Source organism: Papilio machaon, chromosome 13 (assembly GCF_912999745.1).
Source record: "Papilio machaon chromosome 13, ilPapMach1.1, whole genome shotgun sequence".
NCBI classification, from domain to species: domain Eukaryota; kingdom Metazoa; phylum Arthropoda; class Insecta; order Lepidoptera; family Papilionidae; genus Papilio; species Papilio machaon.
This window is the reverse complement of record NC_059998.1, coordinates 8011023-8028927: the sequence shown is the minus strand read 5'-3', so window position 1 is coordinate 8028927 and position 17905 is coordinate 8011023. Positions and strand designations below refer to the sequence as shown.

The 17905-nt window shown below is 35.8% G+C and overlaps 1 protein-coding gene across 1 annotated transcript; it reads right to left on the bottom strand.

The window, feature by feature from the left end:
* Window positions 1-9057: 9057 nt before the first annotated feature.
* LOC106709169 (NFX1-type zinc finger-containing protein 1) lies at window positions 9058-16670 on the bottom strand. The gene is made up of 14 exons (XM_045680446.1): window positions 15895-16670; window positions 15507-15729; window positions 15275-15320; window positions 14605-14839; window positions 14156-14320; window positions 13157-14041; window positions 12655-12810; window positions 10969-11116; window positions 10808-10891; window positions 10253-10527; window positions 9909-10055; window positions 9461-9635; window positions 9237-9379; window positions 9058-9139 (listed from the first exon to the last, which is right to left on the bottom strand). The coding sequence occupies exons 1-14, from the start codon at window positions 16573-16575 to the stop codon at window positions 9071-9073; spliced, it is 3432 nt and encodes a 1143-aa protein (XP_045536402.1). The 5' UTR covers window positions 16576-16670; the 3' UTR covers window positions 9058-9070.
* Window positions 16671-17905: the final 1235 nt, after the last annotated feature.

Sequence of the window (17905 nt, the reverse complement as noted above, 5' to 3'; positions counted from 1 at the left end):
TGCAGTAAATGGTGTTTTGGGTGTATTCACGACTGCTTTTTGGTTTTACTGTTAATTTTAATTTAAAAATTTATAGAGCCTGATCCTGATTGGAAAAATATTGTGTGTGTGTGTGTGTGTGTGTGTGTCCATCCTCTCACTGGATTACGGCTGACATTTCGCTTAAACAAGTTTTTGTTATTTGTTTGATTAAACAAACTTGATCAAATCTTGCGTTTTTTTCTCAAACCCAGTTCCTACAATTAAGATGTCCTATCTGTATAAGGTTTTTAATAATATTTCTAAATTCATTCAATAAAGTGTTCTTCGTCGGAAACGTAACGTTCTTTTTATTAGTTCTATTCTTATCTTAATGTAACTAAAATAACAGAAAACCTTTAATGAATATGACGTTTTAATAAGCTAAAATTAACAGTGAAATATATTTTGGTCACATTAGATACATTAACAAAGACAATAACAAAACAGATTGACAATGTGATTAGCTTATGGGTGATAGTTTCAAGCAAGAAGTTTACATCAGTAATCAATACACTCGAACATAAGGTAAACAAACTAATATTTACATGAGATCTCACAAAATATTACAGCGGGAGAAACTGCTTAGCGGGACTCGGTAGTTTACAATTTATGTTCACGTTCACAAGATCCGTTGTCCCGTTCCAGAAATACCTTCAAACAAACATCCATCCATCCAAACATTCGCATTTATAATATTAGTAAGAAGTAAGATGAACCAATATAGTGGATGGATATAAAAGACAACAATTATCTAGGAAAGGAATTTAATCTGCAGCAGCACGACAGCGTACGTGGCGATGGTGGCCACGAGGCGCGCCAGCAGCGCCGCATCCACCGCCAGCACGCCGCCCGCAGTCAGAGCCTCGAACTGCGCACCGCCGCACACCGCGCTCGCCACCGCATCTGCCACGCAACCACACCTCTACCGTCAACAGTTTCACAACATTCCAGATCAATTGATGAATCTGAAAGTTCTTATCAATCTTTTCCAATCAATTTGTTATTCTGGCACGTTGTAAGAAAGGATTGATAAACTCGATGTACCTGAACATGTACCCGCTTCTTTTGCCATTATACAAGCGACCCGAATGTTTTTCATCGATGTGTAAATGTTCTCGCACTCCAAGCTTAACGCAGCGATCAACAGAATGTTCCGCACATTCCACAACAGCGCAATAATAAAATCAAAATTCCAAATAGGCTCCTAAAAAATAACGAACCGTTTTAATTACATTTCTCCCTATGTTTGTTTGATTGTATCGTTCACAAAACTACGTTCTTACCTCAATGAGAGTTTGTACGTTACACATGACCCGTATGAATGTGGTGACCACAAAGCACGCGATCTAGAAAACAGTGGAAACTTAAATTAACATCAAAATCGACTTAACTAAGGTACTGTGGTATTTATTTAAAGAATTACCGGTATCCCAAATACTGATTGACACATTCGCCAAACTGAAATCAATTCGTTGTACGTTTGTACGAGCTTTGCTGTATGTGAGTCTTCAGTTCCGGTGTTAGACAAATTTAATATAATATGTTGGTATTCATTAATCCACAACAATATCGCGTTCTTGAACAAAGTCAATACACGCGTTATATAAATATTGTTGCAATCAGTGGACAGGGCGAATAAATGAGACAAAATAATGATTAACGCAGGTTCGTCAAAAGTCATGATGCGAATAATACAAATGATAATGTAGTACAAGAGAATGCCAAAAAATATAATCCAATTAACAATCATTGTGTGTTTTACTTCCATTTTAACAAATCTATAAGAGTAATGTATTCTTTGGAGACGTATTATTAGATATGCGTTAATTTCACTTCTCAGAACTGTCACCAAACAGTTGACAATGAAAGCTGCAAAGAAAGACCAAAGCTGAAGGCTGATGAGGAACACGTACATTGAGTTTAATTTGACTTTTATGGTATTTGTATACACTATGAAATCATAACTATATTTGACAAAGATGACAAATGCGCTGGCGGCTATGATCACTTTAGTCCTGCAGCTGTCAGAAGTGATCAAGTCGTAGCGTATGGAGAACTTGGGGGCCAGCGTCAGACATTGTAGCAAGTACAAGGGTAAAATAATCTTTCGGAACTCAGTTTGTAGAAAATTGTCTAACACGAAATCGGTATTATAATTTTTTACGAGTGCATTTTTAATTGGATTTGGTAATTTTATTTTAATCATGTCGTTGGTTAACAAGGACACGACTGACCTGACACTGTGTGTATTTCAAACTGATGACTGTAATAATAATTAGTGTACATATATACATATGTTCATTACGTTAATTTTATTGCTTTTATTTATTAATTTTTAAGTGTTTTCGATGTGAAGGACGATAAAACCTACACTAAAAATTATTCTAATAGTCAAATTAATAATTTGTAAAATGCTCCTAAAAAATTGAAAAGAAAGTAGGATTTTTCTTTGCAAGCCGGGTATGTAGTAAGACCCAGACCCGCCTAGCACCTTCCCCACTTCTCTATGAAACACCTTTTGATGGGCTAAAATTTTTCGTAGGTCACCCAGGTATATAAATTATCTTAAAATAGCCGACTTCAAAAAAAAAAACAATCTCAAACAAAACGCACTCAAAAGTAACATAAAAAAACAATTTCAAACAAAATGCATTCAAAAGTACCTTAAAAAACAATGTCAAACAAAATGCACTAAAAAGAAACAAAATAATGTCATGAAAACTTCTTTCTTTCTTCTCTCTTTCAAAAACCCTCTAAACTCTAAAGAAAGTTCTCTTCTTTCTTGTAACATGTCTATATTGTATAATTATTGTTATTTCGCAGTCGGTGTCGGCCGAAGTAAATATAATATTATACATTTTATATTTGAGATGTATTAGACATACTTACGTTTATGTCCCTACTTAGGCCGAAACCGACTGCGAAATAACAATAATTATACAATATAGACATGTTACAAGAAAGAAGAGAACTTTCTTTAGAGTTTAGAGGGTTTTTGAAAGAGAGAAGAAAGAAAGAAGTTTTCATGACATTATTTTGTTTCTTTTTAGTGCATTTTGTTTGACATTGTTTTTTAAGGTACTTTTGAATGCATTTTGTTTGAAATTGTTTTTTTATGTTACTTTTGAGTGCATTTTGTTTGAGATTGTTTTTTTTTTTGAAGTCGGCTATTTTTTTTTCTTAAAATTTTTGTTTTATTTCACAATTTTTAGTGAATTTGAAGTTCAATTACAAATTTCCTTAATACGTATAAGGACATAAATAAGACAAATAAAGAAAAGGACTTTCCTATTTAATATGTGTGTACTTGTATTCAATAACTAATTTAGAATGCACCAGAAAACCACTTATCCTTTAAACAATGAAATAATTATCAAAATCGGTATACAAATTGAAAATTAACGAACTAATACATCGTAGCGTGCCTTTAATTTTGTCCAGCCGCGCGCCGCACTAGCATTTTTCGAATGCGCGTAGTTTTTAATCATTTAATGTCTTCCAAACTATTGATCAGAATTACATAGTTTAAAGACTAATGTAATCTGCATTTAATACTCTAGCCATCAAACATATTTATTTTGATAAGGATTCTGTTTTTCGTGTGCATTTTAATCGAAGTTTGTTCACAATAACATGGTTTTTGTGAGACATCCATAGATGATAGATATATGCCACCTGAGACTATTATTTAGCAAATTTAAGGATCTATAATTACTCCATACATCATTTTAATGTAGGTCATATAGTTTGACCTACGTAAGCCCAGAAAGCAAATTTGTGCTATTCATTGTAACGCGATGTAGCATTTTTCGTTTCCGCGTAATTTTATTCTTACGATATCTCCTAAACTATTAGACAGAATGATATAGTTTCAAGGGCAAATATAATCTACATTAAATTCTCTTGATAATGAACATATTTATTTACATAAGGGTTAATACTGAACTTGAATAATAGCGTCGGAAATAGGGCATGAATTTAATTAATGTTTCTAAAGAAAAAAATGGTTATTGTGAGAAAACTATAAAAGATAGATATATGCTATCGCGGACTTTTATTTAGCACATTTAAAGAGCTACAATTCGCCATACATCATTTTGATGTAGGTCTTATAGTTTAGCCTACGTAAGCGCTGAAAGCAAAAATGTCCCTAATTTTCGCAACAAATTTTGAAGCTTATTCAAAATCTACTAGTCTTCTAGTTATTTAAAAAAAAAAAATGGGACCCACCTGCAAGCACTTCCTTTCGATTAAAATAATTTTTATCAAAATCGGACCACCAGGGGCGGAGATTCGCGGTAACACACATAAAAAAAAAAAATTCAGTCGAATTGATAACCTCCTTCTTTTTGAAGTCGGCTAAAAATAGTTATAAATAAGCATCTACGCTAGTTATATATAATTTAAAGAAGATTCTACAACTTTCTCCAAATACTGTAGATGTCTTATTAAATATTAATTTGATTAACTTATGTGTTTGTTAATTATAGCAGTATATTTTGATTTGCAATTTTTTTATCAATGTACCATGTAATCTTAAGTTTTGCGAGTAATTAAAGTGTAAATTTTAATAAATAGCACAAAATTGTATATAATAATTTTAAAAAAAACCAAATTCGAGTATTTTCGATTTTTTGCATTTTCTGAGAAGATTTACTATGGTACAATAATTTTTTTTCACCATCGAAAAGTAGAGATTTCAACGAACAGAAAGCATACCAACTTTTTGAAAAAAGCTGAAATTTTGACGGGTGAATTTTCGATTGCAAATTAGGGTGCTTTTTCGATATTAATTAAATATAAGGTGAAAAAATAAATATTTCTAATCAAGTTATTCTAATAATTGCGTATTCGGGACATAAAAAGGTACATTTTCACCAAATTTCGTGAAAAAAAAAATTTTTGTAAAAGATAAAAATAAAAAACTTGGTTTTTTTCAATTTTGAGATTATGTGAAAAAAGTGCAAATACAACAGTTTTAGATCTTTTTATTACCTACAACTTTGCCTTTTGACTTTTTACATAGGACTTTTAGTTTTGCCGGAAATCGAGATAAACCGTTTTTTACCCTTAAAAACTCTCCCCCAACACCTTCCCGACCTCAGATCGCCTGTAAATTATTTTTCCTTTAATTTTTATAATATCCCCCTCCTTTTCTAATGGGTTTCATCTTACTATGATTTTTTGTTTTAAAAATTATCGACCCTGGTAATATTTCTGATAATAGAAAGCTGAAGTTAATATGAAGGTATGCGTAAAAATTAAAGGCTTAATTTTAGTGGTCAATTCATATGCGTTTAATGTATGCACAAATCTAACAATTTAATTCTACTGCATAATTAACAATGCATTACATCAATAACATCACAAATAATGTGCTACTAAGGAATACAGAGTGGACGATGTGTTCACAATTTATTGCAACATAACAACTGAAATGTTTAAATTATATAGTGAAAAAAGAGAAGTTCACAAGAAGTGCAACTGCAGTATGGCGACAATATAGGTGCCGAGCACGGCGAGGAAGCGCGGCGGCAACGCGGCGTCGACGGAGAACAGGCCGGCAGCGCGCAGCCATCCCTCGCCGCGCTCCGGGCCCGCCCACTGCTCCTGGCGGCGCATCAGCTGTGACAGCTCTACAGTACAACATAGAACAGTTCTTTACTCATCCTCAATTAAACTTTGAGGACTAAAACGACGTTACAAAGTGTCCCTTTACTTTCCACCCTTACCCAAATATTGTGTTATGCGACGTCTCGTACGTCATTTCGCGTCGCCAAAATATTTGAATGGTACTGTACTTCATACCGTGTACAGTATCATCCATATAGTGTAAGGATACGGACTCATTTGTTTCTTGCTCACACTCACTGTGTGTTTCCACTGCAGTGAAACTTGTTATAATAAATATTGTTATCTCTGTCTCATCAAGGAGAAAGAGAGGGATGTCAATATGTATCAATACAAGGTGACAAAATGTAGGCAATTAAATTATTAAAAATCACTTTAATTTAAATATATTACTCTCTTGTCAGTCGGGTAATAACTGACCTGATGTTCTCTCTCTCGCACACAGTACGATGCAGGCGACTTGAGCGTTTTTTACTTTTAAATGAATATTCTCACTTTCCATACATAATATAGCTACAAGTGTAACATTTTTTAACCAAATCAATTGAGCTGCGTATAATGATTTCTTCCAAACTGGCATCTAAAATTAGATTTTTTCGATGTAAGATATTGAAAAGATTTTCTTGCAAATATTGTCGATGTCGAAGCATAAGTAAACTCACAGAAATAGCACCTTGGACAATAACAAAAGCATGAAAAAAAGACGACAACACCGTGAAGAAAATCTGAAAAAGAAACATGAAATTTAATATAAATATAAAATAAAATAATATTGTAACAAATAAATCAATAATTACCGGAACTCTGAAGATTTTATTACAGATTTTGATCGCTTCCATAAGTTCATCGTAGGATATAATTATTTTTCTTAAATAATCCTTGGCCTCGATGTCAAAACAATTCGCACAACAAGAACATTTCAACTCTGAGATCCACGTCTCTATGAGTTTGCCCAACAAATGTATCATACGAATTGCGACAATACTGTTACAGTCAATGGACAGATAAATTAAATGCGTCACGATTATTGATATAACTTTTATATTTGTGTCTAAAAATCGAGACGCGAAATGTGCAACGTTATATGTACTTATTATTATGACAAATAACCAATTGCCTTTAGCAATATCTCTAGTATCAAATTTGACAAATATGAAGCGTTTCTGTATCCTTTGTATCAACACAATCAAGTTTGCGTTCATATTACTATGTGATGTTGTTATAAATGAATTGAGAATTATAGCACATAATAAAGTTACACTGTAAGCAAAAACAGTTGCAGCGTACATTCCTCCAGCTTTGACCAAATAGTCTAGGACACTCGAGAACCAAGTCGTACCAATCCCAACAGCGCACAGACAGACGAACACATTGAACTTATAACAGTTGGATGTAATGAGATCGTAACGCATGGAGTACTTGGGGGCCAAGGACAGGTACTGTGCCAGATACAGCGGCCGCAGGACTGACTTCATTTCGGCCTCCACAAAGTTGTCCAACATAAAATCTGGATTGTGCTTTATCGGAGCTTTGTTACACTTCTCAAGATGAAATTTACTTCTCAACATCTTCAGTGGCTGAGACGATACAACTTTGTAATTTGAAGTGACAAGTATAATTTTGTATTTTTATGTATCTTTATAATTTTAATAAACCTACAATTGATTGCTTTCAAAATAATGAAGCAGACAATGTAAAGCGACGTATTAATGGATTGGTTATTAATAAAGTTCCGATACTATATAATATTGTAGTTGATGTATAAATATATGTTACATGTTGACATAAATATGAAACATCTAGATCTTTCGATGGATAATATGCCACTTTGTTACTTTGTAGAGGATTGTCGCACATAGGATATTGAGATATTAGTCAAATCACACCGACACTTTGTAGGAATGTAATTTAACTGAATTGCTTTAGCAAAATGTTTTAAATATTAAATTATATTTTAAAGATTAGTAAATTTTACTAAATTATTTTTAATCGTCATAAAATGTGTTTTAATTAATTCAATTCTAGCAATCGATATTTAAATAACAAGTAAAAAATGATACGAATAAGTAATTGTTTTACTGCAGTATTATAACCATGTACTATAATTTAAATATAAATATACTCGTAGGTATATACCGCTATATAGCGGTGAGTAATGACAAACAGACAAACCTATAATTAGAAGTAAGTTTGATAAAGTACTGTAGATAACAAACTAAGCATATACGAAGTATTTTTTTATATTACAAGATGACAAACGAGCATGCGGCCTCCTGAATTCGCCGAAATAGCGAAGCCAACGTTGCCCATGGACATCTATTGAGGATGCATTGCCTACTTTTAATCAACAGAGGAGGGGAATCGTACAGAATTAGGATATTTCCCCTTCATATGCGTCCCCTCCTCAGCTAAATCTACTTCTTCTTCCCATCATATTCTTACATTAAAAGGGTGAGAAGGGTACGTGGACTAAATTTAAGCCTCCAGCAGGCACAATCTGCAGACTGTAGGTGCAATTGCTTCCGCTTGGCGTCAGTTTGTGAATCCAACAAATATTGTTGTTGCGGGATCTACCACTGTTTGTAGTACATGGGGAAAAAAACTGCCTTCGTGGTTACTATACACTTCAGTATGATGAAGACAGTAGTACTAAATATAGAATTTTAGTAAGTTGAAATTTGACGTAAGGCCTTTTTATGACTACTCATAAAAATGACTTAGATCACATTTCAATGAAAAAATTTAAAAATAAGTAATTTTTACGTTAGTTCATTAATTTTTTTAATGGAAAAAGGAATACTTTTTTATTAAATCGTCTTTCAAAGACGTATAAAAACTTTGACAGATGACGGCCAACTGTTGATGCTGGCACCATCTACTTAGAGCTTTCAGTTTTTCTATCCACTAGAGTGGGACCAACAGAATTATATCTATTGTTGTGTCTATATAGTAAGAAGTTTTAAATATTTGTCTAATTTTATAGGTATGTCTACTTCTTACATTGGTATTGTATAAATGTGCGATATTAGCAAATAAGTGTTGGCAATATTTTTAGAGCGTAGGTGGCTCAGGGGTTAAGCACTTAACTTGCAATCTGCAGGTCCTGGGTTCGAATCCTGCCATATGTATATAATGTGTTTTTTGATTATCGATTTACATATGTACATTTATCTGACGTTCTTACGGTGAAGGAAAACATCGTGATGCTGCACATATCTGAGAAGAAATTCAAGGATATGTGTGAAGTCAACCCAGACTGGGTCAGCGTAGTTGACTATGACCTTAGACACCCCTAACTTGGGGTAGGCTCCGAGCCCCTCAGTGGGGACGTATAGTGAGCTGATGATGAATATTTTTATGAAGTAAATAAAAATACATATTATTTAGTAAACATATGTATTTATTGTTAAATGTAACACTAAGGACAGTTTCTGAGACATGTTCCGTTTGGAGACAAACAGCTATCAAAGTCTTCTGAGCGTTCCACCTGAACCGAAAATATTAGAAATAATAGAATATTCTGTAATCATTTTAACATCATACATAATAAGAAAGTGAGTTATCCCGTCACATTGTAAACTTACTTGGTATGTGACGTGTTGATGTGTTTCACAACGCAGGACGATTCTTCTTCCCAAAGCATTTTGTTCTTTTAATTTATCAGCAATCGAGGCCCAAATTGTGCTCGCGGATTTCAGAACATCCATGTTGCCGAAAATGTAAAAACCTAGAAAAAGTTACAATGTTTTAATAATGCTAGAAAAATCAGTAAATCTGAGAATAAGAGCAGGAATGTAGAAAATGTAACCTTCTCTGGCCCGCGACATGGCGACACAGATCCTGTTGTGTTGTGCGAGGAAGCCGATGTTGCCGTCCTTGTTACTCCTCACCAGCGACAGTATCACTATCCTGCTCTCCTCGCCCTGGTACTTGTCCACCACCCTGACCTTCACCTCCCTCAATGCGGCGTACTTCTTGCTCAGCTGCGATATTACAACACTTCATGAATACATATTTTAACATTATACATTTTTTATGCAATATTTTCTGAGAAAAAGAAGAAAATAACGCCATTTATCGAAAATAATTCAAGACTTGTATACATTGTGCTTTAGTAATAAACAAATTTTATTAATTTCAACCAAAAATCATTTTAAAATACGAAATTCGCAGAAAAGATTATCATAAACAACAAAATAGATGATATGAATGGATATTTTTCAGTTAAATGAAGTAGAAGTTGTGTGAAGTATCACCTCAGTAATGAGGTTGGCCTGCGCGGAGTACGTGGTGAGTACAGTGACGTCATCGGCGGTGTATCTCATGTGACGGAGGTAGTTCGCCAGCGACACACACCACACAGCCTCACAACTGTTCCTGTGACTCCAGCTATCTTCTAAACCCTATGACGATCAGCAAAACTCTATAACTTTGGGCGACAGTAATTATGACAATTTCAACTTTTCCTATAACGAAAATATACAAAATATAAAATAAAAGGAATTGTAATAAAGAAGTTAATAAGTTACCACAGATATGATAAGAAAAACAAACATCTTTACGTACGTAATGATTGACACTTCTAGATTTTTACACGTACCTCTGTATCTTCAAACACATTATGAGTGTAAAAGTACAGATCATCCTTCATCCCGCTAACATGTGGGTAGAGATGTACAGCGGGGTGTGTGTCCAGAGCGGGGTAGAGATGCGGCACGAGCAGCGCCGCCACGCGACTGCGCATGCGCCGCTGAGTGCGCAAACTGCGCGAGTGCACCCCCCCCACCAACATGCGCTCAAACAGCGACACCTCCAGCTTGTACCGCCGCCCCACCTCGTAGTGTGCAGATGTCGGCCGCAGCTGCTTGTGATCTCCTGTTCTCACACAACTCTCTATCAGGTATATGGATCTCGAAAACGGCTCAACGGATCTCGATGACATTTGGCAAAGACACAGTTACACGGTTACGGTTCCCGAAGGATACGTTCGATTCACATATTTCCTCGTTTATTCTGCAACGGTTCGACACATTTTATTGAAATATAGCACAGATAAAGAACATAATCTCAAGTAACACATGAGATTTTTTTTTAATTCTACAGATCACGATCAAATTGGATTTATAGTAAATAAAAAATATAAAAAGAAACATACCGATGAGTATGAGATGCTGGCAGTGGTCCGTGAGCGCGGCCACCACGTGACCCTCCAACACCTCCGCCGCCTCCTCCACCAACACTGACACACAAATACTTTACATCCACCGACATGACACGTGTAGTGAAACACCGCAGAGAGCAGCGAGATGTAGATACCGATGTTGCAGCGCAGTGTCTGCAGCAGGCGGTGTCTGCGTGCGGCCGCGCTCGTCGTCAGCGCCAGCACTCGCGCGCCTCCGCACACCTCCGCCTCCACCTGCGCGCCCACCTCCCGCACCTCCGCGCAACACCTCCGCTCTCGCTCCTACAACGTCCTACATGTCACACATTCACCTCCGCCTCCACCAGCGCGCCCACCTCCCGCACCTCCGCGCAACACCTCCGCTCTCGCTCCTACAACGTCCTACATGTCACACATTCACCTCCGCCTCCACCAGCGCGCCCACCTCCCGCACCTCCGCGCAACACCTCCGCTCTCGCTCCTACAACGTCCTACATGTCACACATTCACCTCCGCCTCCACCAGCGCGCTCACCTCCCGCACCTCCGCGCAACACCTCCGCTCTCGCTCCTACAACGTCCTACATGTCACACATTCACCTCCGCCTCCACCAGCGCGCCCACCTCCCGCACCTCCGCGCAACACCTCCGCTCTCGCTCCTACAACGTCCTACATGTCACACATTCACCTCCGCCTCCACCAGCGCGCCCACCTCCCGCACCTCCGCGCAACACCTCCGCTCTCGCTCCTACAACGTCCTACATGTCACACATTCACCTCCGCCTCCACCAGCGCGCCCACCTCCCGCACCTCCGCGCAACACCTCCGCTCTCGCTCCTACAACGTCCTACATGTCACACATTCACCTCCGCCTCCACCAGCGCGCCCACCTCCCGCACCTCCGCGCAACACCTCCGCTCTCGCTCCTACAACGTCCTACATGTCACACATTCACCTCCGCCTCCACCAGCGCGCCCACCTCCCGCACCTCCGCGCAACACCTCCGCTCTCGCTCCTACAACGTCCTACATGTCACACATTCACCTCCGCCTCCACCAGCGCGCCCACCTCCCGCACCTCCGCGCAACACCTCCGCTCTCGCTCCTACAACGTCCTACATGTCACACATTCACCTCCGCCTCCACCAGCGCGCCCACCTCCCGCACCTCCGCGCAACACCTCCGCTCTCGCTCCTACAACGTCCTACATGTCACACATTCACCTCCGCCTCCACCAGCGCGCCCACCTCCCGCACCTCCGCGCAACACCTCCGCTCTCGCTCCTACAACGTCCTACATGTCACACATTCACCTCCGCCTCCACCAGCGCGCCCACCTCCCGCACCTCCGCGCAACACCTCCGCTCTCGCTCCTACGACACTCGCTATTCATCTCACATACCAATATCTATACTAATACAGAACGTACACACACTTCTATGTAACGGAAATTCTTATCTATCACGATATGTTTTTAATCAATTATTTTTGCAATAAAAAGCCCTTCGCTTAGGATACGCCTTAAGCTATATATTTTTCACGCCATTTCTACTTAAGAAGTCATGAATAGAATAAAAAAATGTTATGTACGAAAAAGACAAAAATTGCAAGCCAATAGCGGCAAAGATGGACGGTTGCCATGGTAACGGTAAATCTCAACCAATAGAGAAAGCTTTCGTTGTCATTTGAGATTTAAATTTTGACATTGAAAGTAAAAAAAATTACATTTATAAATTAGTGAATAAAATTATCTCAATGAAATGCATGAAATTTAATAAATATTTAAATTCTATAAAATTAACATGTGTTAGGATGAGCAAAAATGTATAAGATGAAAACTTACCAATAATTCATTCATTTTAGTGTTGAGTTTATCTTTCAAAGCGGCCACAGCTTTGAAGTAAAACATCCATCTTTTATCCGGAATTAACTCATATAAATTTCCTATTTGAGGAACATCTTTCATCTGCTCCATTTTTCTTAAAGACGACATATTTTTCTGTAACACAAAGAAATATTTGTATTTTTATATATTTGTAACAAATAAACTCAAAAACTTCTTCACCCATTTCTAAAATTCCTTCATCACAAAAATACTACATTATCTGTGAATAATATAAACTATACTAGCTGTCGCCCGCGACTCCGTCCGCGCGCAGTTAAAAAATGGGGGGGGGGGGGGTATGAAAAATAGATGTTGGCCGATTCTCATAGATACCGGGATAAGCACAAAAAATTTCATCAAAATCGGTCAAGCCGTTTCGGAGGAGTATGGCAACGAAAACTGTGACACGAGAATTTTATATAAACTATATTTAAAATTATTAAAATCAATAGAAACCTACCTTAAAATAGCTCAATCTATTTCGTAATTTTGTTATTTGTTTCTCAAATTTGGCGACCATTTTGTCAGACTCTATCGCATCGTCCGTCAAATCTTTTACATATTCTATGCTTTTGTTCATTGTTTGTATTTCATTAAGAACCCAGTGTTCAGAGAAACATGTTTCCACTTTATCATTGATATTTAAATCTTCACATTGTTTCTCCCAATCATCTAAATCATTATTTTCACTTATGTCGTCATTTTCTTCTTCCAAATGATTGAACAACCAAGATAATATTGAATCTTCATTAGTTGTTTTTAATTCGTAACTTTTATCACCAATTTTTAAATAAGGTTTAAGAATTTTATATGAAACTATTTCTTTCTCACATTTTTCTATCTCAGTTTGAACTTCCATCATTTCTTTATAAACTCTTTCCAACTCTGCCTTTTTATTTGCGTATAAATAAGAGTATTTAGATTTAACTCTACTTTTCATATTATGTAAAGTGTAACTCTGTAATATTTCACTCTTACTTTGACTTCCAAATCTGATTATATTTTTAGTTATATGAAGTATTCCTTCAAGAAATTGATCAAGGGCGTGATTCGTGTAGCAAATGATGAGCATTGGAGTACCTTCTAGAGACAGATTCTTAAGTAATGTTGATGCTATTTTGATCCCTATGAATGTCTTACCAGTTCCGGGGGGTCCTTGTATGACTGCAAATTGTCTTGTAAGTGCAAATTGATATGCACTCATTTGATATTCATCTAAACCTAAGCATTCACTTGAAGGCCATTTTTCTGTTTCAAGTACAGGGAAACTTATTTCTTTATTATTAACATCTAATATACTATATATTGTATCACTTGTTAAATATTTTGGTGGCTTTGGTTCCGCCTGCAAATATATATTAAATAACTTTAGATAATTGACTTTGATAAAAAATGTACTTCTAAGTTCAATTGTATATTTCCAATTATAAAATTTAGAGTAAAAAAATTAAAAAATTACCTGAACATATACAATATATTCCTTCATTGGCATATCATCTGTTCTCATATTTTGTAGAACTTTCAACACTCTATGGTACGGCTCAAAATAAACCTCACTTTCCACCATCAAGTATGACTCATCATATATTTTGTTTGATACGGGATTTTCAAATGTTACAACAATCTGGAAAAAAATACAACGGATATCAATTTTTTTCAACCATATGTCAATTTAGAAATTAACCTCTCAGACAAAAATAATTACATTTCGTAACAAATCTCGTAAGAGATTTAACTGTATGAAATATGAAACAACTAATAAAGTTACGTTTTCAAAATGCTATGATCTAAGTATTTGACTTTAGTATCGAAAATAATTATTAATAGGCCTTTAAAAGATTAAAGCTTTGCTAATAAGAAGAAAGTAAACTATACAGATATTTTAGTCACAAATCTACTAATACATACATAACCATCTGCCAAAAGACGTTGATTTGAATCCAGTACGGAGGCACATAGTACAGTTTCAAATCGATCACTTGTAAAGAGCAGCAGAGAGCCAAACATTAACTTTTTACTGTGAGCATACTGCTTTTTATCAGTACTGCCATTATCCAAGCGATCCTGCCACGCTATATCAACCAGATGACCAACTTTATTATTGCTCACATATGTTCTAATAATACGCACTTTTGGATAAACTCTGAAAATATAAAGAACAAACATTTATGCTTGGTATTTGGAAGGCATCGATGGCTCAGGGGTTAAGCACTTGACTTGCAATCTGCAGGTCCTGGGTTCGAATCCCGCCATGTACCAATGTGTTTTTCGATTTTCGATTTATATATGTACATTTATCCCACGTTCTTACGGTGAAGGAAAACATCGTGATGCTGCACATATCTGAGAAGAAATTCAATGATATGTGTGAAGTCAACCCGCACTTGGCCAGCGTGGTTGACTATGACCTAATCATCCCTAACTTGGGGTAGGCTCCGAGCCCCTCGGCGGGGACGTATAGCGAGCTGATGATGATGATGATGATGATTTGGAAGCAATTACATTTGTCAACTTTTTTTTTGTAAACTGAGAAAAAAAAATATAAAGAAAAGTTTTAATTATTTATTTTAGTGCATACCTTATATTTTCATGTCTCCGTTTAGATGGATTTTCCATGTATTTGCCTGAAATTAAAGCCAAAAAGAAACATTTCACATGTAGAAAAGAAAAACAAGTATTAAATAATTTAAAAAACAATAAAAAAAATCTAGAATGGCATGTTTTATATAAGCTATTGTACCATAAACAACAGTTTTTTAACTATTATAATATAATCTATATACATATAATGAAACAATCTTTTTACCAACATATTCCTTCTCGTAATGGTGCGAAGCAATCTTCTCTCAACAACTTAAACTGCACATCTAAATAATGTTCAATAGAGGAGTATGCACCGTTGATTATGTTTGGTTTTATTTTTATTTTACTGTCACCGAGAAGATCCTCTTTTGTGGGAAATATTTGCAAATTTTTATAATGACTAGGATCTTCATTTACTTGTTTGGATATTGTGTGACAGTTGTTTGTTTCCTGTAAAAACAATACATATTTTGAGCATAACGTATGGTTCTACTTTTTGTACATATGTTCAACTAATGTTATATTTTTATAGATATCTATAAATTGTCTCTGCAGAGACTGACCGAGAATAGACCTTTACTAAGACAAAAATAACTGATTTTAAAATTAACAAACCTGATTTATTTTCATTATAATATCCTTTTTCAATTGATCAATTTGTGTGAAGAAGCTGTCTCTGATTGTCTCCATATGTTCCTCTCTCACTCCCACAGCACTTGTCTCTGTAATCTCTAACAACTCCAATACTTCAAACAACACATCATTCTCTTTGCTGTGAAACTTACTCATGCCTTCACACAACACAAACATGTTTAAATAAAATGTCTCTACGTCATCCCATAACTGCATGTTCATCTTCTTTTCAACAATTCTTACATTGGGCAACTGTCCCAAGTAAGTTTTTAGATTCATTATAAAAACTGATTTCAAAAATCTTGTCCTTAACAATGCTACTATTTTTGATTTCTCTTCACCTTCTAAAGAACTATAAATGGTACTTAATATTTTAATGATTAAAACTATAAAATCTCCTTTCAGGTCAATGTCTAGGAGATGCCAGAAACCCGGTCTATGAGATATTTCGAGGGTAAGTATCGAAGGTTTTAAATGGGATAAGTCAAATAATCTTTTGAATCCAATAGGTTTCTTCTCGACATCTTTTGGTGTTAATTTTGTTTGCGTTTCTGGTTTATCTTCGTCATCAAACTGCGATGAGCTTGTTGCATTCTGTCTCGTGTCTTCAATAAGTGTACCATCAAACCAATCTATCCTGAGGGATGATTTGCTGTCAGACATATTTTATATATTCAAATTTGATTAAAATAAAACGAACAAGTAAACTTTTGGAAAAATACTTTAGACATTTACAAAAAGGAAATGCAAAATCGCAAACGTCAATGTCATTGTCATTTTTCTCCAGATGGTATTGATTATTTCTTCAGGAAGGCAATAGTTAAAACCTTTCTGCCAAACCACGTCCTCGTAACAATAACAACCAACAAAAACAAACCAGAGTGTACATAAATATGTCTAACTAATGTAAATAAAATTTTTATCGAGTATGTGAAACTTATCCTACAAAATTCAAATTATCGCTAACGCGCATAGGAAGTTGCGACTTAAAGCTGTAAAAATACGTTACAAGTAATGATAAGCTGCAAAATGCTTATTTTATGTGTTGTTTTTAGTGAGATGAAGATATAAACTTAAAAAAAAAAAACTTGAGAGGTGTCAAGGGACACCCGGATGAAACGAAGTTCCTTTCGATTAATTAGTGAAGGAACCAATGTTTATTCTACGAATAAAAAACTTAAGTCTTCACAAGAAGTACATTTTATTTCTGTGAATTTTCGTTATATATTGTCACGTCGTTGCCATGGTGAAGTAGCGCTCACTCGTTGTTAACATACTATAGCAAAAAGTGTCGTGACAACTTTTCGTAAGAATTTTTTCCGTCTAGCCCCCTTTCACAACGCGCGATAAGGAACTTCGTTCCAAAACTAAAACATTAAACAAGTAATGAAAAAATCAACAAAATCTTAAAACGTCTCCTCATATAAAACATTGCGTGAGACAATCTCAAGGCATAACAAAAGGTTTATGTTATGGCAATGAAAATATTCGAACTCACAAATACACTCGAGGGAAATTTCCATTTGACTATAAAATATCACGAACATGTCACAGAGATGTAAATAAACATAGACACATGATTGGACTAAGACAATACTCTGTCCTAAGCACCATTCGGCAGCATTCCGGGGCAGTTTTTGTTACAACGCTGCAAAAGTTGGAACAACATACCACCTCCTCTGAGGTGTTTTAAATCTAAATTTACCTTTAAAAATCTTCTAATTTATAATCAAAAAACCTAGCTATTTCTGTGTCAAATTGCATGCAGATTGTTTCGGCATCTCGGAGTTGCCTATATATTAGTAGTTTTTATACCTTTGTTTGATTTGTGCTGTTTTTCCTTTTATTATTTTTTTATGTAACGATCATAATTGTTGATTTCTTTTTGTTCTCTTTTAGGTCTGTACATTACATTTGTTAGTTGTAATTTTTGTCATAAGTTTAAGTCTCACTGTTGTTTTCTTTTATGTTGTTTACTGCGCTCATATTGGGT